At 49.4% G+C, this 22,965-nt stretch overlaps 1 protein-coding gene across 1 annotated transcript in view; it reads left to right on the top strand.

Moving 5' to 3' along the window:
* Nucleotides 1–22,965, top strand: part of baz1a (bromodomain adjacent to zinc finger domain, 1A) — a 63,071-nt gene that overhangs the window by 3,419 nt on the left and 36,687 nt on the right. Inside the window, exons 2-5 of the mRNA XM_072465980.1 lie at nt 7,381–7,659; nt 8,588–8,740; nt 8,878–8,970; nt 9,042–9,129. Of these exons, the coding sequence (XP_072322081.1) occupies nt 7,381–7,659; nt 8,588–8,740; nt 8,878–8,970; nt 9,042–9,129 (613 nt within the window). The remainder of the gene's footprint in view (nt 1–7,380; nt 7,660–8,587; nt 8,741–8,877; nt 8,971–9,041; nt 9,130–22,965) is intronic.

Below are 22,965 nucleotides of genomic sequence, written 5' to 3'. Positions count from 1 at the left end.
AGGTTCCTCTCTGGTTGGCATTGTGAAGGTTCCTCTCTGGTTGGCCTCATGAAGGATCCTCTATTGTTGACATCGTGAAGGTTCCTCTCTGGTTGGCATTGTGAAGGTTCCTCTCTGGTTGGCCTCATGAAGGATCCTCTATTGTTGACATCGTGAAGGTTCCTCTCTGGTTGGCATTGTGAAGGTTCCTCTCTGGTTGGCCTCATGAAGGATCCTCTATTGTTGACATCGTGAAGGTTCCTCTCTGGTTGGCCTCATGAAGGATCCTCTATTGTTGACATCGTGAAGGTTCCTCTCTGGTTGGCCTCATGAAGGATCCTCTATTGTTGACATCGTGAAGGTTCCTCTCTGGTTGGCCTCATGAAGGATCCTCTATTGTTGACATCGTGAAGGTTCCTCTCTGGTTGGCCTCATGAAGGATCCTCTATTGTTGACATCGTGAAGGTTCCTCTCTGGTTGGCCTCATGAAGGATCCTCTATTGTTGACATCGTGAAGGTTCCTCTCTGGTTGGCCTCATGAAGGATCCTCTATTGTTGACATCGTGAAGGTTCCTCTCTGGTTGGCCTCATGAAGGATCCTCTATTGTTGACATCGTGAAGGTTCCTCTCTGGTTGGCCTCATGAAGGATCCTCTATTGTTGACATCGTGAAGGTTCCTCTCTGGTTGGCCTCATGAAGGATCCTCTATTGTTGACATCGTGAAGGTTCCTCTCTGGTTGGCCTCATGAAGGATCCTCTATTGTTGACATCGTGAAGGTTCCTCTCTGGTTGGCCTCATGAAGGATCCTCTATTGTTGACATCGTGAAGGTTCCTCTCTGGTTGGCCTCGTGAAGGATCCTCTATTGTTGACATCGTGAAGGTTCCTCTCTGGTTGGCATCGTGAAGGTTCCTCTCTGGTTGGCCTCGTGAAGGATCCTCTATTGTTGACATCGTGAAGGTTCCTCTCTGGTTGGCATCGTGAAGGTTCCTCTCTGGTTGGCCTCGTGAAGGATCCTCTATTGTTGACATCGTGAAGGTTCCTCTCTGGTTGGCCTCATGAAGGATCCTCTATTGTTGACATCGTGAAGGTTCCTCTCTGGTTGGCCTCATGAAGGATCCTCTATTGTTGACATCGTGAAGGTTCCTCTCTGGTTGGCATCGTGAAGGTTCCTCTCTGGTTGGCCTCATGAAGGATCCTCTATTGTTGACATCGTGAAGGTTCCTCTCTGGTTGGCCTCGTGAAGGTTCCTCTCTGGTTGGCCTCATGAAGGTTCCTCTCTGGTTGGCCTCATGAAGGTTCCTCTCTGGTTGGCCTCATGAAGGTTCCTCTCTGGTTGGCCTCATGAAGGTTCCTCTCTGGTTGGCCTCATGATGGTTCCTCTTTTGTTGACATCGTGAAGGTTCCTCTCCTGTTGGCCTCATGAAGGTTCCTCTCTGGTTGGCCTCATGAAGGTTCCTCTCTGGATGGCTTCATGAAGGTTCCTCTCTGGTTGGCCTCATGAAGGATCCTCTATTGTTGACATCGTGAAGGTTCCTCTCTGGTTGGCCTCATGAAGGATCCTCTATTGTTGACATCGTGAAGGTTCCTCTCTGGTTGGCCTCGTGAAGGATCCTCTATTGTTGACATCGTGAAGGTTCCTCTCTGGTTGGCATCGTGAAGGTTCCTCTCTGGTTGGCCTCATGAAGGATCCTCTATTGTTGACATCGTGAAGGTTCCTCTCTGGTTGGCCTCATGAAGGATCCTCTATTGTTGACATCGTGAAGGTTCCTCTCTGGTTGGCCTCATGAAGGATCCTCTATTGTTGACATCGTGAAGGTTCCTCTCTGGTTGGCCTCATGAAGGATCCTCTATTGTTGACATCGTGAAGGTTCCTCTCTGGTTGGCCTCGTGAAGGATCCTCTATTGTTGACATCGTGAAGGTTCCTCTCTGGTTGGCCTCGTGAAGGATCCTCTATTGTTGACATCGTGAAGGTTCCTCTCTGGTTGGCATCGTGAAGGTTCCTCTCTGGTTGGCCTCATGAAGGATCCTCTATTGTTGACATCGTGAAGGTTCCTCTCTGGTTGGCCTCGTGAAGGTTCCTCTCTGGTTGGCCTCATGAAGGTTCCTCTCTGGTTGGCCTCATGAAGGTTCCTCTCTGGTTGGCCTCATGAAGGTTCCTCTCTGGTTGGCCTCATGAAGGTTCCTCTCTGGTTGGCCTCATGATGGTTCCTCTTTTGTTGACATCGTGAAGGTTCCTCTCCTGTTGGCCTCATGAAGGTTCCTCTCTGGTTGGCCTCATGAAGGTTCCTCTCTGGTTGGCCTCATGAAGGATCCTCTATTGTTGACATCGTGAAGGTTCCTCTCTGGTTGGCCTCATGAAGGATCCTCTATTGTTGACATCGTGAAGGTTCCTCTCTGGTTGGCCTCGTGAAGGATCCTCTATTGTTGACATCGTGAAGGTTCCTCTCTGGTTGGCATCGTGAAGGTTCCTCTCTGGTTGGCCTCATGAAGGATCCTCTATTGTTGACATCGTGAAGGTTCCTCTCTGGTTGGCCTCATGAAGGATCCTCTATTGTTGACATCGTGAAGGTTCCTCTCTGGTTGGCCTCATGAAGGATCCTCTATTGTTGACATCGTGAAGGTTCCTCTCTGGTTGGCCTCATGAAGGATCCTCTATTGTTGACATCGTGAAGGTTCCTCTCTGGTTGGCCTCGTGAAGGATCCTCTATTGTTGACATCGTGAAGGTTCCTCTCTGGTTGGCCTCGTGAAGGATCCTCTATTGTTGACATCGTGAAGGTTCCTCTCTGGTTGGCATCGTGAAGGTTCCTCTCTGGTTGGCCTCGTGAAGGATCCTCTATTGTTGACATCGTGAAGGTTCCTCTCTGGTTGGCCTCGTGAAGGATCCTCTATTGTTGACATTGTGAAGGTTCCTCTCTGGTTGGCATCGTGAAGGTTCCTCTCTGGTTGGCCTCATGAAGGATCCTCTATTGTTGACATCGTGAAGGTTCCTCTCTGGTTGGCCTCATGAAGGATCCTCTATTGTTGACATCGTGAAGGTTCCTCTCTGGTTGGCATTGTGAAGGTTCCTCTCTGGTTGGCCTCATGAAGGATCCTCTATTGTTGACATCGTGAAGGTTCCTCTCTGGTTGGCCTCGTGAAGGATCCTCTATTGTTGACATCGTGAAGGTTCCTCTCTGGTTGGCATCGTGAAGGTTCCTCTCTGGTTGGCCTCATGAAGGATCCTCTATTGTTGACATCGTGAAGGTTCCTCTCTGGTTGGCCTCGTGAAGGATCCTCTATTGTTGACATTGTGAAGGTTCCTCTCTGGTTGGCATCGTGAAGGTTCCTCTCTGGTTGGCCTCATGAAGGATCCTCTATTGTTGACATCGTGAAGGTTCCTCTCTGGTTGGCCTCATGAAGGTTCCTCTCTGGTTGGCCTCATGAAGGATCCTCTATTGTTGACATCGTGAAGGTTCCTCTCTGGTTGGCATTGTGAAGGTTCCTCTCTGGTTGGCCTCATGAAGGATCCTCTATTGTTGACATCGTGAAGGTTCCTCTCTGGTTGGCCTCATGAAGGTTCCTCTCTGGTTGGCCTCATGAAGGATCCTCTATTGTTGACATCGTGAAGGTTCCTCTCTGGTTGGCCTCGTGAAGGATCCTCTATTGTTGACATTGTGAAGGTTCCTCTCTGGTTGGCATCGTGAAGGTTCCTCTCTGGTTGGCCTCGTGAAGGATCCTCTATTGTTGACATCGTGAAGGTTCCTCTCTGGTTGGCCTCATGAAGGATCCTCTATTGTTGACATCGTGAAGGTTCCTCTCTGGTTGGCCTCATGAAGGATCCTCTATTGTTGACATCGTGAAGGTTCCTCTCTGGTTGGCCTCATGAAGGATCCTCTATTGTTGACATCGTGAAGGTTCCTCTCTGGTTGGCCTCATGAAGGATCCTCTATTGTTGACATCGTGAAGGTTCCTCTCTGGTTGGCCTCATGAAGGATCCTCTATTGTTGACATCGTGAAGGTTCCTCTCTGGTTGGCCTCATGAAGGATCCTCTATTGTTGACATCGTGAAGGTTCCTCTCTGGTTGGCCTCATGAAGGATCCTCTATTGTTGACATCGTGAAGGTTCCTCTCTGGTTGGCCTCATGAAGGATCCTCTATTGTTGACATCGTGAAGGTTCCTCTCTGGTTGGCCTCATGAAGGATCCTCTATTGTTGACATCGTGAAGGTTCCTCTCTGGTTGGCCTCATGAAGGATCCTCTATTGTTGACATCGTGAAGGTTCCTCTCTGGTTGGCCTCGTGAAGGATCCTCTATTGTTGACATCGTGAAGGTTCCTCTCTGGTTGGCATCGTGAAGGTTCCTCTCTGGTTGGCCTCGTGAAGGATCCTCTATTGTTGACATCGTGAAGGTTCCTCTCTGGTTGGCATCGTGAAGGTTCCTCTCTGGTTGGCCTCGTGAAGGATCCTCTATTGTTGACATCGTGAAGGTTCCTCTCTGGTTGGCCTCATGAAGGATCCTCTATTGTTGACATCGTGAAGGTTCCTCTCTGGTTGGCCTCATGAAGGATCCTCTATTGTTGACATCGTGAAGGTTCCTCTCTGGTTGGCATCGCGAAGGTTCCTCTCTGGTTGGCCTCATGAAGGATCCTCTATTGTTGACATCGTGAAGGTTCCTCTCTGGTTGGCCTCGTGAAGGTTCCTCTCTGGTTGGCCTCATGAAGGTTCCTCTCTGGTTGGCCTCATGAAGGTTCCTCTCTGGTTGGCCTCATGAAGGTTCCTCTCTGGTTGGCCTCATGAAGGTTCCTCTCTGGTTGGCCTCATGATGGTTCCTCTTTTGTTGACATCGTGAAGGTTCCTCTCCTGTTGGCCTCATGAAGGTTCCTCTCTGGTTGGCCTCATGAAGGTTCCTCTCTGGATGGCTTCATGAAGGTTCCTCTCTGGTTGGCCTCATGAAGGATCCTCTATTGTTGACATCGTGAAGGTTCCTCTCTGGTTGGCCTCATGAAGGATCCTCTATTGTTGACATCGTGAAGGTTCCTCTCTGGTTGGCCTCGTGAAGGATCCTCTATTGTTGACATCGTGAAGGTTCCTCTCTGGTTGGCATCGTGAAGGTTCCTCTCTGGTTGGCCTCATGAAGGATCCTCTATTGTTGACATCGTGAAGGTTCCTCTCTGGTTGGCCTCATGAAGGATCCTCTATTGTTGACATCGTGAAGGTTCCTCTCTGGTTGGCCTCATGAAGGATCCTCTATTGTTGACATCGTGAAGGTTCCTCTCTGGTTGGCCTCATGAAGGATCCTCTATTGTTGACATCGTGAAGGTTCCTCTCTGGTTGGCCTCGTGAAGGATCCTCTATTGTTGACATCGTGAAGGTTCCTCTCTGGTTGGCCTCGTGAAGGATCCTCTATTGTTGACATCGTGAAGGTTCCTCTCTGGTTGGCATCGTGAAGGTTCCTCTCTGGTTGGCCTCATGAAGGATCCTCTATTGTTGACATCGTGAAGGTTCCTCTCTGGTTGGCCTCGTGAAGGTTCCTCTCTGGTTGGCCTCATGAAGGTTCCTCTCTGGTTGGCCTCATGAAGGTTCCTCTCTGGTTGGCCTCATGAAGGTTCCTCTCTGGTTGGCCTCATGAAGGTTCCTCTCTGGTTGGCCTCATGATGGTTCCTCTTTTGTTGACATCGTGAAGGTTCCTCTCCTGTTGGCCTCATGAAGGTTCCTCTCTGGTTGGCCTCATGAAGGTTCCTCTCTGGTTGGCCTCATGAAGGATCCTCTATTGTTGACATCGTGAAGGTTCCTCTCTGGTTGGCCTCATGAAGGATCCTCTATTGTTGACATCGTGAAGGTTCCTCTCTGGTTGGCCTCGTGAAGGATCCTCTATTGTTGACATCGTGAAGGTTCCTCTCTGGTTGGCCTCGTGAAGGTTCCTCTCTGGTTGGCATCGTGAAGGTTCCTCTCTGGTTGGCCTCATGAAGGATCCTCTATTGTTGACATCGTGAAGGTTCCTCTCTGGTTGGCCTCATGAAGGATCCTCTATTGTTGACATCGTGAAGGTTCCTCTCTGGTTGGCCTCATGAAGGATCCTCTATTGTTGACATCGTGAAGGTTCCTCTCTGGTTGGCATTGTGAAGGTTCCTCTCTGGTTGGCCTCATGAAGGATCCTCTATTGTTGACATCGTGAAGGTTCCTCTCTGGTTGGCCTCGTGAAGGATCCTCTATTGTTGACATCGTGAAGGTTCCTCTCTGGTTGGCATCGTGAAGGTTCCTCTCTGGTTGGCCTCATGAAGGATCCTCTATTGTTGACATCGTGAAGGTTCCTCTCTGGTTGGCCTCGTGAAGGATCCTCTATTGTTGACATTGTGAAGGTTCCTCTCTGGTTGGCATCGTGAAGGTTCCTCTCTGGTTGGCCTCATGAAGGATCCTCTATTGTTGACATCGTGAAGGTTCCTCTCTGGTTGGCCTCATGAAGGTTCCTCTCTGGTTGGCCTCATGAAGGATCCTCTATTGTTGACATCGTGAAGGTTCCTCTCTGGTTGGCATTGTGAAGGTTCCTCTCTGGTTGGCCTCATGAAGGATCCTCTATTGTTGACATCGTGAAGGTTCCTCTCTGGTTGGCCTCATGAAGGTTCCTCTCTGGTTGGCCTCATGAAGGATCCTCTATTGTTGACATCGTGAAGGTTCCTCTCTGGTTGGCCTCGTGAAGGATCCTCTATTGTTGACATTGTGAAGGTTCCTCTCTGGTTGGCATCGTGAAGGTTCCTCTCTGGTTGGCCTCGTGAAGGATCCTCTATTGTTGACATCGTGAAGGTTCCTCTCTGGTTGGCCTCATGAAGGATCCTCTATTGTTGACATCGTGAAGGTTCCTCTCTGGTTGGCCTCATGAAGGATCCTCTATTGTTGACATCGTGAAGGTTCCTCTCTGGTTGGCCTCATGAAGGATCCTCTATTGTTGACATCGTGAAGGTTCCTCTCTGGTTGGCCTCATGAAGGATCCTCTATTGTTGACATCGTGAAGGTTCCTCTCTGGTTGGCCTCATGAAGGATCCTCTATTGTTGGCCTCATGAAGGTTCCTCTCTGGTTGGCCTCATGAAGGTTCCTCTCTGGTTGACATCGTGAAGGTTCCTCTCTGGTTGGCCTCGTGAAGGATCCTCTATTGTTGACATCGTGAAGGTTCCTCTCTGGTTGGCCTCATGAAGGATCCTCTATTGTTGACATCGTGAAGGTTCCTCTCTGGTTGGCCTCATGAAGGATCCTCTATTGTTGACATCGTGAAGGTTCCTCTCTGGTTGGCCTCATGAAGGATCCTCTATTGTTGGCCTCATGAAGGTTCCTCTCTGGTTGGCCTCATGAAGGTTCCTCTCTGGTTGACATCGTGAAGGTTCCTCTCTGGTTGGCCTCATGAAGGTTCTTCTCTGTGTCCTCAGTGAGTTCTTCGAGCGCACCATCCTCTGTAACAGCCTGGTGTGGAGCTGTGCGCTGACCGGTCGAGCTGGCCTCACGTACCTGGAGGCTGTGGAGAGCGAGCGCAGAGCCAGGTCCAGTCTGCAGAAGTTCCCCGAGTGTTTGGTCAAGCCTCTGCTGCTGCTGGTCAAGCAGAGCCAGAGCAAACGTCTGACCGAGCTGTGCGAGGAAGTCTACGGCTTCAGCAAAGAGCGATACTTCCCCGGAGAGAGCGTGGACGTGACTACCCGAGGAGGCAGCAGGTACCCGAGCGGGTTTAGACCGGGTGTAGACCGGGTGTGTAGACCGGGTGTAGACCGGGTGTAGACCTAGACGTGACCACCCGAGGAGGAAATGGGTACCAGAGGGGGTTTAGAGCGGGTTTAGAACAAGTTTAGGTTTTCATAAGGCTGTACTTCAGGAGCAAACCTCAGTTACATCTGACCCTGCTGTGCCCAGGGACCTACTGCAGCCTGTGCAGCCTGTGCAGCCTGTGCAGCCTGTGCAGCCTCTGCAGCCTGTGCAGTCTGTGCAGCCTCTGCAGCCTGTGCAGCCTGTGCAGCCTGTGCAGCCTGTGCAGTCTGTGCAGCCTCTGCAGCCTGTGCAGCCTGTGCAGTCTCTGCAGCCTCTGCAGCCTGTGCAGTCTGTGCAGCCTCTGCAGCCTGTGCAGCCTGTGCAGTCTGTGCAGTCTGTGCACCCTGTGCAGCCTGTGCAGCCTGTGCAGTCTGTGCAGTCTGTGCAGCCTCTGCAGCCTGTGCAGCCTGTGCAGTCTGTGCAGTCTGTGCACCCTGTGCAGCCTCTGCAGCCTGTGCAGTCTGTGCACCCTGTGCAGCCTTTGCAGCCTGTGCAGCCTCTGCAGCCTGTGCAGCCTGTGCAGTCTGTGCAGCCTGTGCAGCCTGTGCAGCCTGTGCAGCCTGTGCAGCCTGTGCAGCCTGTGCAGTCTGTGCAGTCTGTGCACCCTGTGCAGCCTTTGCAGCCTGTGCAGCCTTTGCAGCCTGTGCAGCCTGTGCAGTCTGTGCAGCCTCTGCAGCCTGTGCAGCCTGTGCAGCCTGTGCAGTCTGTGCAGCCTGTGCAGTCTGTGCAGCCTGTGCAGTCTGTGCTGTGCAGCCTGTGCAGCCTGTTTATCATCTGTGAGGTCACTGGTGATAAAGTGGGGCTTGACCTCTGACCCTTGGGCCTGTGTTGTTTCAGAGCGGCGTGTCAGGTGGTGCAGGTCCTCTCTCCTCACTCCAGCGCTAACGGCCTCCTGCTCAGTCCTCATGCTAAAGCTAACGGCTCTGCACACAAGACCGAGGGGGACGCCATCGTCATCATCGACAGTGACGAGGAGGAGCCCGCCGTGCTGTAAGACCTTTAGTACACTATCGAGAACACACTTCAGACATGTTCTCCAGAGGCGTCAGTCACATTCACCTTTGGTCAAGTGTCTAAAGGTCTGAATGTTGTGGACTGAAACTCCTGACCTTCTCGTCTTGTTGCAGTAAACGTGGGAAGCCTCTGTCTCCGGCGGTCTTCAGATACACCGTGAAGCCGGCGGACGGAGAAGCGTTCACGGTGAAAGCGGCTCAGCTCAGGTCAGACGGCGCCCCCTGCTGGCCCCGCCCGTCTCTGTTCTTTTGTGTGATCAATGTTTTCTCGTGTTCAGTCGCAGGAAGAACGTTCTGTCCAAAGAGAAGCTGAAGCTGCTCTTCAAACAACACTGTGAGCCGCACAACGGAGCCATCGTCCTCAAGGTTCAGTTCACTCACTACAGCCACTTCCTCTAGAGAAGCTTTACTCACTACAGCCACTTCCTCTAGAGAAGGTTCACTCACTACAGCCGCTTCCTCTAGAGAAGGTTCAGTTCACTCACTACAGCCACTTCCTCTAGAGAAGCTTCACTCACTACAGCCGCTTCCTCTAGAGAAGGTTCAGTTCACTCACTACAGCCACTTCCTCTAGAGAAGCTTTACTCACTACAGCCACTTCCTCTAGAGAAGCTTCACTCACTACAGCCGCTTCCTCTAGAGAAGGTTCAGTTCACTCACTACAGCCACTTCCTCTAGAGAAGCTTTACTCACTACAGCCACTTCCTCTAGAGAAGCTTCAATCACTACAGCCACTTCCTCTAGAGAAGCTTCACTCACTACAGCCGCTTCCTCTAGAGAAGGTTCAGTTCACTCACTACAGCCACTTCCTCTAGAGAAGCTTTATTCACTACAGCCACTTCCTCTAGAGAAGCTTCAATCACTACAGCCACTTCCTCTAGAGAAGCTTCACTCACTACAGCCGCTTCCTCTAGAGAAGGTTCAGTTCACTCACTACAGCCACTTCCTCTAGAGAAGCTTTACTCACTACAGCCACTTCCTCTAGAGAAGCTTCAATCACTACAGCCACTTCCTCTAGAGAAGGTTCACTCACTACAGCCGCTTCCTCTAGAGAAGGTTCAGTTCACTCACTACAGCCACTTCCTCTAGAGAAGCTTTACTCACTACAGCCACTTCCTCTAGAGAAGCTTCAATCACTACAGCCACTTCCTCTAGAGAAGCTTCACTCACTACAGCCGCTTCCTCTAGAGAAGGTTCAGTTCACTCACTACAGCCACTTCCTCTAGAGAAGCTTTACTCACTACAGCCACTTCCTCTAGAGAAGCTTCAATCACTACAGCCACTTCCTCTAGAGAAGCTTCACTCACTACAGCCGCTTCCTCTAGAGAAGGTTCAGTTCACTCACTACAGCCACTTCCTCTAGAGAAGCTTTACTCACTACAGCCACTTCCTCTAGAGAAGCTTCAATCACTACAGCCACTTCCTCTAGAGAAGCTTCACTCACTACAGCCGCTTCCTCTAGAGAAGCTTCACTCACTACAGCCACTTCCTCTAGAGAAGCTTCACTCACTACAGCCACTTCCTCTAGAGAAGCTTTACTCACTACAGCCACTTCCTCTAGAGAAGCTTCACTCACTACAGCCGCTTCCTCTAGAGAAGGTTCAGTTCACTCACTACAGCCACTTCCTCTAGAGAAGGTTCAGTTCACTCACTACAGCCACTTCCTCTAGAGAAGCTTTACTCACTACAGCCACTTCCTCTAGAGAAGCTTCAATCACTACAGCCACTTCCTCTAGAGAAGCTTCACTCACTACAGCCGCTTCCTCTAGAGAAGGTTCAGTTCACTCAATACAGCCACTTCCTCTAGAGAAGCTTTATTCACTACAGCCACTTCCTCTAGAGAAGCTTCAATCACTACAGCCACTTCCTCTAGAGAAGCTTCACTCACTACAGCCGCTTCCTCTAGAGAAGGTTCAGTTCACTCACTACAGCCACTTCCTCTAGAGAAGCTTTACTCACTACAGCCACTTCCTCTAGAGAAGCTTCAATCACTACAGCCACTTCCTCTAGAGAAGGTTCACTCACTACAGCCGCTTCCTCTAGAGAAGGTTCAGTTCACTCACTACAGCCACTTCCTCTAGAGAAGCTTTACTCACTACAGCCACTTCCTCTAGAGAAGCTTCAATCACTACAGCCACTTCCTCTAGAGAAGCTTCACTCACTACAGCCGCTTCCTCTAGAGAAGGTTCAGTTCACTCACTACAGCCACTTCCTCTAGAGAAGCTTTACTCACTACAGCCACTTCCTCTAGAGAAGCTTCAATCACTACAGCCACTTCCTCTAGAGAAGCTTCACTCACTACAGCCGCTTCCTCTAGAGAAGGTTCAGTTCACTCACTACAGCCACTTCCTCTAGAGAAGCTTTACTCACTACAGCCACTTCCTCTAGAGAAGCTTCAATCACTACAGCCACTTCCTCTAGAGAAGCTTCACTCACTACAGCCGCTTCCTCTAGAGAAGCTTCACTCACTACAGCCACTTCCTCTAGAGAAGCTTCACTCACTACAGCCACTTCCTCTAGAGAAGCTTTACTCACTACAGCCACTTCCTCTAGAGAAGCTTCACTCACTACAGCCGCTTCCTCTAGAGAAGGTTCAGTTCACTCACTACAGCCACTTCCTCTAGAGAAGGTTCAGTTCACTCACTACAGCCACTTCCTCTAGAGAAGCTTTACTCACTACAGCCACTTCCTCTAGAGAAGCTTCAATCACTACAGCCACTTCCTCTAGAGAAGCTTCACTCACTACAGCCGCTTCCTCTAGAGAAGGTTCAGTTCACTCACTACAGCCACTTCCTCTAGAGAAGCTTTACTCACTACAGCCACTTCCTCTAGAGAAGCTTCAATCACTACAGCCACTTCCTCTAGAGAAGCTTCACTCACTACAGCCGCTTCCTCTAGAGAAGGTTCAGTTCACTCACTACAGCCACTTCCTCTAGAGAAGCTTTACTCACTACAGCCACTTCCTCTAGAGAAGCTTCAATCACTACAGCCACTTCCTCTAGAGAAGGTTCACTCACTACAGCCGCTTCCTCTAGAGAAGGTTCAGTTCATTCACTACAGCCACTTCCTCTAGAGAAGCTTTACTCACTACAGCCACTTCCTCTAGAGAAGCTTCAATCACTACAGCCACTTCCTCTAGAGAAGCTTCACTCACTACAGCCGCTTCCTCTAGAGAAGGTTCAGTTCACTCACTACAGCCACTTCCTCTAGAGAAGCTTTACTCACTACAGCCACTTCCTCTAGAGAAGCTTCAATCACTACAGCCACTTCCTCTAGAGAAGCTTCACTCACTACAGCCGCTTCCTCTAGAGAAGGTTCAGTTCACTCACTACAGCCACTTCCTCTAGAGAAGCTTTACTCACTACAGCCACTTCCTCTAGAGAAGCTTCAATCACTACAGCCACTTCCTCTAGAGAAGCTTCACTCACTACAGCCGCTTCCTCTAGAGAAGGTTCAGTTCACTCACTACAGCCACTTCCTCTAGAGAAGCTTTACTCACTACAGCCACTTCCTCTAGAGAAGCTTCAATCACTACAGCCACTTCCTCTAGAGAAGGTTCACTCACTACAGCCGCTTCCTCTAGAGAAGGTTCAGTTCACTCACTACAGCCACTTCCTCTAGAGAAGCTTTACTCACTACAGCCACTTCCTCTAGAGAAGCTTCAATCACTACAGCCACTTCCTCTAGAGAAGGTTCACTCACTACAGCCGCTTCCTTTAGAGAAGCTTCACTCACTACAGCCACTTCCTCTAGAGAAGCTTTACTCACTACAGCCACTTCCTCTAGAGAAGCTTCACTCACTACAGCCACTTCCTCTAGAGAAGGTTCAGTTCACTCACTACAGCCACTTCCTCTAGAGAAGGTTCACTCACTACAGCCGCTTCCTCTAGAGAAGGTTCAGTTCACTCACTACAGCCACTTCCTCTAGAGAAGGTTCACTTCACTCACTACAGCCACTTCCTCTAGAGAAGGTTCACTTCACTCACTACAGCCGCTTCCTCTAGAGAAGGTTCACTTCACTCACTACAGCCACTTCCTCTAGAGAAGGTTCACTTCACTCACTACAGCCGCTTCCTCTAGAGAAGGTTCACTTCACTCACTACAGCCACTTCCTCTAGAGAAGGTTCACTCACTACAGCCACTTCCTCTAGAGAAGGTTCAGTTCACTCACTACAGCCACTTCCTCTAGAGAAGGTTCACTTCACTCACTACAGCCGCTTCCTCTAGAGAAGGTTCACTTCACTCACTACAGCCGCTTCCTCTAGAGAAGGTTCACTTCACTCACTACAGCCGCTTCCTCTAGAGAAGGTTCAGTTCACTCACTACAGCCGCTTCCTCTAGAGAAGGTTCACTTCACTCACTACAGCCGCTTCCTCTAGAGAAGGTTCACTTCACTCACTACAGCCGTTTCCTCTAGAGAAGCTTCACTCACTACAGCCACTTCCTCTAGAGACGGTTCACTCACTACAGCCGCTTCCTCTAGAGAAGGTTCACTTCACTCACTACAGCCGCTTCCTCTAGAGAAGGTTCACTTCACTCACTACAGCCGCTTCCTCTAGAGAAGGTTCAGTTCACTCACTACAGCCGCTTCCTCTAGAGAAGGTTCACTTCACTCACTACAGCCGCTTCCTCTAGAGAAGGTTCACTTCACTCACTACAGCCGCTTCCTCTAGAGAAGGTTCACTTGACTCACTACAGCCGCTTCCTCTAGAGAAGGTTCACTTGACTCACTACAGCCGCTTCCTCTAGAGAAGGTTCACTCACTACAGCCACTTCCTCTAGAGAAGGTTCACTCACTACAGCCGCTTCCTCTAGAGAAGGTTCACTCACTACAGCCACTTCCTCTAGAGAAGGTTCACTCACTACAGCCGCTTCCTCTAGAGAAGGTTCACTCACTACAGCCGCTTCCTCTAGAGAAGGTTCACTCACTACAGCCGCTTCCTCTAAAGAAGGTTCACTCACTACAGCCGCTTCCTCTAGAGAAGGTTCACTCACTACAGCCACTTCCTCTAGAGAAGGTTCAGTTCACTCACTACAGTCACTTCCTCTAGAGAAGCTTTACTCACTACAGCCACTTCCTCTAGAGAAGCTTCAATCACTACAGCCACTTCCTCTAGAGAAGCTTCACTCACTACAGCCGCTTCCTCTAGAGAAGGTTCACTCACTACAGCCACTTCCTCTAGAGAAGGTTCAGTTCACTCACTACAGCCACTTCCTCTAGAGAAGCTTCACTCACTACAGCCGCTTCCTCTAGAGAAGGTTCACTCACTACAGCCACTTCCTCTAGAGAAGGTTCAGTTCACTCACTACAGCCACTTCCTCTAGAGAAGCTTTACTCACTACAGCCACTTCCTCTAGAGAAGCTTCAATCACTACAGCCACTTCCTCTAGAGAAGCTTCACTCACTACAGCCGCTTCCTCTAGAGAAGGTTCAGTTCACTCACTACAGCCACTTCCTCTAGAGAAGCTTTACTCACTACAGCCACTTCCTCTAGAGAAGCTTCAATCACTACAGCCACTTCCTCTAGAGAAGCTTCACTCACTACAGCCGCTTCCTCTAGAGAAGGTTCAGTTCACTCACTACAGCCACTTCCTCTAGAGAAGCTTTACTCACTACAGCCACTTCCTCTAGAGAAGCTTCAATCACTACAGCCACTTCCTCTAGAGAAGCTTCACTCACTACAGCCGCTTCCTCTAGAGAAGGTTCAGTTCACTCACTACAGCCACTTCCTCTAGAGAAGGTTCAGTTCACTCACTACAGCCACTTCCTCTAGAGAAGCTTTACTCACTACAGCCACTTCCTCTAGAGAAGCTTCAATCACTACAGCCACTTCCTCTAGAGAAGGTTCACTCACTACAGCCGCTTCCTCTAGAGAAGGTTCAGTTCACTCACTACAGCCACTTCCTCTAGAGAAGCTTTACTCACTACAGCCACTTCCTCTAGAGAAGCTTCAATCACTACAGCCACTTCCTCTAGAGAAGCTTCACTCACTACAGCCGCTTCCTCTAGAGAAGGTTCAGTTCACTCACTACAGCCACTTCCTCTAGAGAAGCTTTACTCACTACAGCCACTTCCTCTAGAGAAGCTTCAATCACTACAGCCACTTCCTCTAGAGAAGCTTCACTCACTACAGCCGCTTCCTCTAGAGAAGGTTCAGTTCACTCACTACAGCCACTTCCTCTAGAGAAGCTTTACTCACTACAGCCACTTCCTCTAGAGAAGCTTCAATCACTACAGCCACTTCCTCTAGAGAAGCTTCACTCACTACAGCCGCTTCCTCTAGAGAAGCTTCACTCACTACAGCCACTTCCTCTAGAGAAGCTTCACTCACTACAGCCACTTCCTCTAGAGAAGCTTTACTCACTACAGCCACTTCCTCTAGAGAAGCTTCACTCACTACAGCCGCTTCCTCTAGAGAAGGTTCAGTTCACTCACTACAGCCACTTCCTCTAGAGAAGGTTCAGTTCACTCACTACAGCCACTTCCTCTAGAGAAGCTTTACTCACTACAGCCACTTCCTCTAGAGAAGCTTCAATCACTACAGCCACTTCCTCTAGAGAAGCTTCACTCACTACAGCCGCTTCCTCTAGAGAAGGTTCAGTTCACTCACTACAGCCACTTCCTCTAGAGAAGCTTTACTCACTACAGCCACTTCCTCTAGAGAAGCTTCAATCACTACAGCCACTTCCTCTAGAGAAGCTTCACTCACTACAGCCGCTTCCTCTAGAGAAGGTTCAGTTCACTCACTACAGCCACTTCCTCTAGAGAAGCTTTACTCACTACAGCCACTTCCTCTAGAGAAGCTTCAATCACTACAGCCACTTCCTCTAGAGAAGGTTCACTCACTACAGCCGCTTCCTCTAGAGAAGGTTCAGTTCATTCACTACAGCCACTTCCTCTAGAGAAGCTTTACTCACTACAGCCACTTCCTCTAGAGAAGCTTCAATCACTACAGCCACTTCCTCTAGAGAAGCTTCACTCACTACAGCCGCTTCCTCTAGAGAAGGTTCAGTTCACTCACTACAGCCACTTCCTCTAGAGAAGCTTTACTCACTACAGCCACTTCCTCTAGAGAAGCTTCAATCACTACAGCCACTTCCTCTAGAGAAGCTTCACTCACTACAGCCGCTTCCTCTAGAGAAGGTTCAGTTCACTCACTACAGCCACTTCCTCTAGAGAAGCTTTACTCACTACAGCCACTTCCTCTAGAGAAGCTTCAATCACTACAGCCACTTCCTCTAGAGAAGCTTCACTCACTACAGCCGCTTCCTCTAGAGAAGGTTCAGTTCACTCACTACAGCCACTTCCTCTAGAGAAGCTTTACTCACTACAGCCACTTCCTCTAGAGAAGCTTCAATCACTACAGCCACTTCCTCTAGAGAAGGTTCACTCACTACAGCCGCTTCCTCTAGAGAAGGTTCAGTTCACTCACTACAGCCACTTCCTCTAGAGAAGCTTTACTCACTACAGCCACTTCCTCTAGAGAAGCTTTACTCACTACAGCCACTTCCTCTAGAGAAGCTTCAATCACTACAGCCACTTCCTCTAGAGAAGGTTCACTCACTACAGCCGCTTCCTTTAGAGAAGCTTCACTCACTACAGCCACTTCCTCTAGAGAAGCTTTACTCACTACAGCCACTTCCTCTAGAGAAGCTTCACTCACTACAGCCACTTCCTCTAGAGAAGGTTCAGTTCACTCACTACAGCCACTTCCTCTAGAGAAGGTTCACTCACTACAGCCGCTTCCTCTAGAGAAGGTTCAGTTCACTCACTACAGCCACTTCCTCTAGAGAAGGTTCACTTCACTCACTACAGCCACTTCCTCTAGAGAAGGTTCACTTCACTCACTACAGCCGCTTCCTCTAGAGAAGGTTCACTTCACTCACTACAGCCACTTCCTCTAGAGAAGGTTCACTTCACTCACTACAGCCGCTTCCTCTAGAGAAGGTTCACTTCACTCACTACAGCCACTTCCTCTAGAGAAGGTTCACTCACTACAGCCACTTCCTCTAGAGAAGGTTCAGTTCACTCACTACAGCCACTTCCTCTAGAGAAGGTTCACTTCACTCACTACAGCCGCTTCCTCTAGAGAAGGTTCACTTCACTCACTACAGCCGCTTCCTCTAGAGAAGGTTCACTTCACTCACTACAGCCGCTTCCTCTAGAGAAGGTTCAGTTCACTCACTACAGCCGCTTCCTCTAGAGAAGGTTCACTTCACTCACTACAGCCGCTTCCTCTAGAGAAGGTTCACTTCACTCACTACAGCCGTTTCCTCTAGAGAAGCTTCACTCACTACAGCCACTTCCTCTAGAGACGGTTCACTCACTACAGCCGCTTCCTCTAGAGAAGGTTCACTTCACTCACTACAGCCGCTTCCTCTAGAGAAGGTTCACTTCACTCACTACAGCCGCTTCCTCTAGAGAAGGTTCAGTTCACTCACTACAGCCGCTTCCTCTAGAGAAGGTTCACTTCACTCACTACAGCCGCTTCCTCTAGAGAAGGTTCACTTCACTCACTACAGCCGCTTCCTCTAGAGAAGGTTCACTTGACTCACTACAGCCGCTTCCTCTAGAGAAGGTTCACTTGACTCACTACAGCCGCTTCCTCTAGAGAAGGTTCACTCACTACAGCCACTTCCTCTAGAGAAGGTTCACTCACTACAGCCGCTTCCTCTAGAGAAGGTTCACTCACTACAGCCACTTCCTCTAGAGAAGGTTCACTCACTACAGCCGCTTCCTCTAGAGAAGGTTCACTCACTACAGCCGCTTCCTCTAGAGAAGGTTCACTCACTACAGCCGCTTCCTCTAAAGAAGGTTCACTCACTACAGCCGCTTCCTCTAGAGAAGGTTCACTCACTACAGCCACTTCCTCTAGAGAAGGTTCAGTTCACTCACTACAGCCACTTCCTCTAGAGAAGCTTTACTCACTACAGCCACTTCCTCTAGAGAAGCTTCAATCACTACAGCCACTTCCTCTAGAGAAGCTTCACTCACTACAGCCGCTTCCTCTAGAGAAGGTTCACTCACTACAGCCACTTCCTCTAGAGAAGGTTCAGTTCACTCACTACAGCCACTTCCTCTAGAGAAGCTTCACTCACTACAGCCGCTTCCTCTAGAGAAGGTTCACTCACTACAGCCACTTCCTCTAGAGAAGGTTCAGTTCACTCACTACAGCCACTTCCTCTAGAGAAGCTTTACTCACTACAGCCACTTCCTCTAGAGAAGCTTCAATCACTACAGCCACTTCCTCTAGAGAAGCTTCACTCACTACAGCCGCTTCCTCTAGAGAAGGTTCAGTTCACTCACTACAGCCACTTCCTCTAGAGAAGCTTTACTCACTACAGCCACTTCCTCTAGAGAAGCTTCAATCACTACAGCCACTTCCTCTAGAGAAGCTTCACTCACTACAGCCGCTTCCTCTAGAGAAGGTTCAGTTCACTCACTACAGCCACTTCCTCTAGAGAAGCTTTACTCACTACAGCCACTTCCTCTAGAGAAGCTTCAATCACTACAGCCACTTCCTCTAGAGAAGCTTCACTCACTACAGCCGCTTCCTCTAGAGAAGGTTCAGTTCACTCACTACAGCCACTTCCTCTAGAGAAGGTTCAGTTCACTCACTACAGCCACTTCCTCTAGAGAAGCTTTACTCACTACAGCCACTTCCTCTAGAGAAGCTTCAATCACTACAGCCACTTCCTCTAGAGAAGCTTCACTCACTACAGCCGCTTCCTCTAGAGAAGGTTCAGTTCACTCACTACAGCCACTTCCTCTAGAGAAGCTTTACTCACTACAGCCACTTCCTCTAGAGAAGCTTCAATCACTACAGCCACTTCCTCTAGAGAAGCTTCACTCACTACAGCCGCTTCCTCTAGAGAAGGTTCAGTTCACTCACTACAGCCACTTCCTCTAGAGAAGCTTTACTCACTACAGCCACTTCCTCTAGAGAAGCTTCAATCACTACAGCCACTTCCTCTAGAGAAGCTTCACTCACTACAGCCGCTTCCTCTAGAGAAGGTTCAGTTCACTCACTACAGCCACTTCCTCTAGAGAAGCTTTACTCACTACAGCCACTTCCTCTAGAGAAGCTTCAATCACTACAGCCACTTCCTCTAGAGAAGGTTCACTCACTACAGCCGCTTCCTCTAGAGAAGGTTCAGTTCACTCACTACAGCCACTTCCTCTAGAGAAGCTTTACTCACTACAGCCACTTCCTCTAGAGAAGCTTCAATCACTACAGCCACTTCCTCTAGAGAAGGTTCACTCACTACAGCCGCTTCCTTTAGAGAAGCTTCACTCACTACAGCCACTTCCTCTAGAGAAGCTTTACTCACTACAGCCACTTCCTCTAGAGAAGCTTCACTCACTACAGCCACTTCCTCTAGAGAAGGTTCAGTTCACTCACTACAGCCACTTCCTCTAGAGAAGGTTCACTCACTACAGCCGCTTCCTCTAGAGAAGTTTCAGTTCACTCACTACAGCCACTTCCTCTAGAGAAGGTTCACTTCACTCACTACAGCCACTTCCTCTAGAGAAGGTTCACTTCACTCACTACAGCCGCTTCCTCTAGAGAAGGTTCACTTCACTCACTACAGCCACTTCCTCTAGAGAAGGTTCACTTCACTCACTACAGCCGCTTCCTCTAGAGAAGGTTCACTTCACTCACTACAGCCACTTCCTCTAGAGAAGGTTCACTCACTACAGCCACTTCCTCTAGAGAAGGTTCAGTTCACTCACTACAGCCACTTCCTCTAGAGAAGGTTCACTTCACTCACTACAGCCGCTTCCTCTAGAGAAGGTTCACTTCACTCACTACAGCCGCTTCCTCTAGAGAAGGTTCACTTCACTCACTACAGCCGCTTCCTCTAGAGAAGGTTCACTTCACTCACTACAGCCGCTTCCTCTAGAGAAGGTTCAGTTCACTCACTACAGCCGCTTCCTCTAGAGAAGGTTCACTTCACTCACTACAGCCGCTTCCTCTAGAGAAGGTTCACTTCACTCACTACAGCCGTTTCCTCTAGAGAAGCTTCACTCACTACAGCCACTTCCTCTAGAGACGGTTCACTCACTACAGCCGCTTCCTCTAGAGAAGGTTCACTTCACTCACTACAGCCGCTTCCTCTAGAGAAGGTTCACTTCACTCACTACAGCCGCTTCCTCTAGAGAAGGTTCAGTTCACTCACTACAGCCGCTTCCTCTAGAGAAGGTTCACTTCACTCACTACAGCCGCTTCCTCTAGAGAAGGTTCACTTCACTCACTACAGCCGCTTCCTCTAGAGAAGGTTCACTTGACTCACTACAGCCGCTTCCTCTAGAGAAGGTTCACTTGACTCACTACAGCCGCTTCCTCTAGAGAAGGTTCACTCACTACAGCCACTTCCTCTAGAGAAGGTTCACTCACTACAGCCGCTTCCTCTAGAGAAGGTTCAGTTCACTCACTACAGCCACTTCCTCTAGAGAAGGTTCACTCACTACAGCCGCTTCCTCTAGAGAAGGTTCACTCACTACAGCCGCTTCCTCTAAAGAAGGTTCACTCACTACAGCCGCTTCCTCTAGAGAAGGTTCACTCACTACAGCCACTTCCTCTAGAGAAGGTTCACTTCACTCACTACAGCCGCTTCCTCTAGAGAAGGTTCAGTTCACTCACTACAGCCACTTCCTCTAGAGAAGCTTTACTCACTACAGCCACTTCCTCTAGAGAAGCTTCAATCACTACAGCCACTTCCTCTAGAGAAGCTTCACTCACTACAGCCGCTTCCTCTAGAGAAGGTTCAGTTCACTCACTACAGCCACTTCCTCTAGAGAAGCTTTACTCACTACAGCCACTTCCTCTAGAGAAGCTTCACTCACTACAGCCGCTTCCTCTAGAGAAGGTTCAGTTCACTCACTACAGCCACTTCCTCTAGAGAAGCTTTACTCACTACAGCCACTTCCTCTAGAGAAGCTTCAATCACTACAGCCACTTCCTCTAGAGAAGCTTCACTCACTACAGCCGCTTCCTCTAGAGAAGGTTCAGTTCACTCACTACAGCCACTTCCTCTAGAGAAGCTTTATTCACTACAGCCACTTCCTCTAGAGAAGCTTCAATCACTACAGCCACTTCCTCTAGAGAAGGTTCACTCACTACAGCCGCTTCCTCTAGAGAAGGTTCAGTTCACTCACTACAGCCACTTCCTCTAGAGAAGCTTTACTCACTACAGCCACTTCCTCTAGAGAAGCTTCAATCACTACAGCCACTTCCTCTAGAGAAGCTTCACTCACTACAGCCGCTTCCTCTAGAGAAGGTTCAGTTCACTCACTACAGCCACTTCCTCTAGAGAAGCTTTACTCACTACAGCCACTTCCTCTAGAGAAGCTTCAATCACTACAGCCACTTCCTCTAGAGAAGCTTCACTCACTACAGCCGCTTCCTCTAGAGAAGGTTCAGTTCACTCACTACAGCCACTTCCTCTAGAGAAGCTTTACTCACTACAGCCACTTCCTCTAGAGAAGCTTCAATCACTACAGCCACTTCCTCTAGAGAAGCTTCACTCACTACAGCCGCTTCCTCTAGAGAAGGTTCAGTTCACTCACTACAGCCACTTCCTCTAGAGAAGGTTCAGTTCACTCACTACAGCCACTTCCTCTAGAGAAGCTTTACTCACTACAGCCACTTCCTCTAGAGAAGCTTCAATCACTACAGCCACTTCCTCTAGAGAAGCTTCACTCACTACAGCCGCTTCCTCTAGAGAAGGTTCAGTTCACTCACTACAGCCACTTCCTCTAGAGAAGCTTTACTCACTACAGCCACTTCCTCTAGAGAAGCTTCAATCACTACAGCCACTTCCTCTAGAGAAGCTTCACTCACTACAGCCGCTTCCTCTAGAGAAGGTTCAGTTCACTCACTACAGCCACTTCCTCTAGAGAAGCTTTACTCACTACAGCCACTTCCTCTAGAGAAGCTTCAATCACTACAGCCACTTCCTCTAGAGAAGCTTCACTCACTACAGCCGCTTCCTCTAGAGAAGGTTCAGTTCACTCACTACAGCCACTTCCTCTAGAGAAGCTTTACTCACTACAGCCACTTCCTCTAGAGAAGCTTCAATCACTACAGCCACTTCCTCTAGAGAAGGTTCACTCACTACAGCCGCTTCCTCTAGAGAAGGTTCAGTTCACTCACTACAGCCGCTTCCTCTAGAGAAGGTTCACTCACTACAGCCGCTTCCTCTAGAGAAGGTTCAGTTCACTCACTACAGCCACTTCCTCTAGAGAAGCTTTACTCACTACAGCCACTTCCTCTAGAGAAGCTTCAATCACTACAGCCACTTCCTCTAGAGAAGCTTCACTCACTACAGCCGCTTCCTCTAGAGAAGGTTCAGTTCACTCACTACAGCCACTTCCTCTAGAGAAGCTTTACTCACTACAGCCACTTCCTCTAGAGAAGCTTCAATCACTACAGCCACTTCCTCTAGAGAAGCTTCACTCACTACAGCCGCTTCCTCTAGAGAAGGTTCAGTTCACTCACTACAGCCACTTCCTCTAGAGAAGCTTTACTCACTACAGCCACTTCCTCTAGAGAAGCTTCAATCACTACAGCCACTTCCTCTAGAGAAGCTTCACTCACTACAGCCGCTTCCTCTAGAGAAGGTTCAGTTCACTCACTACAGCCACTTCCTCTAGAGAAGCTTTACTCACTACAGCCACTTCCTCTAGAGAAGCTTCAATCACTACAGCCACTTCCTCTAGAGAAGGTTCACTCACTACAGCCGCTTCCTCTAGAGAAGGTTCAGTTCACTCACTACAGCCACTTCCTCTAGAGAAGCTTTACTCACTACAGCCACTTCCTCTAGAGAAGCTTCAATCACTACAGCCACTTCCTCTAGAGAAGCTTCACTCACTACAGCCGCTTCCTCTAGAGAAGGTTCAGTTCACTCACTACAGCCACTTCCTCTAGAGAAGCTTTACTCACTACAGCCACTTCCTCTAGAGAAGCTTCAATCACTACAGCCACTTCCTCTAGAGAAGCTTCACTCACTACAGCCGCTTCCTCTAGAGAAGGTTCAGTTCACTCACTACAGCCACTTCCTCTAGAGAAGCTTTACTCACTACAGCCACTTCCTCTAGAGAAGCTTCAATCACTACAGCCACTTCCTCTAGAGAAGCTTCACTCACTACAGCCGCTTCCTCTAGAGAAGGTTCAGTTCACTCACTACAGCCACTTCCTC

This window comes from Eucyclogobius newberryi, unplaced genomic scaffold (assembly GCF_026437365.1).
Source record: "Eucyclogobius newberryi isolate DKJ021-1_F unplaced genomic scaffold, fEucNew1.0.hap1 SCAF_53, whole genome shotgun sequence".
Lineage (NCBI taxonomy): Eukaryota > Metazoa > Chordata > Actinopteri > Gobiiformes > Gobiidae > Eucyclogobius > Eucyclogobius newberryi.
The sequence above is the reverse complement of the archived record's forward strand: the minus strand, read 5'-3'. Positions and strand labels throughout refer to the sequence as shown.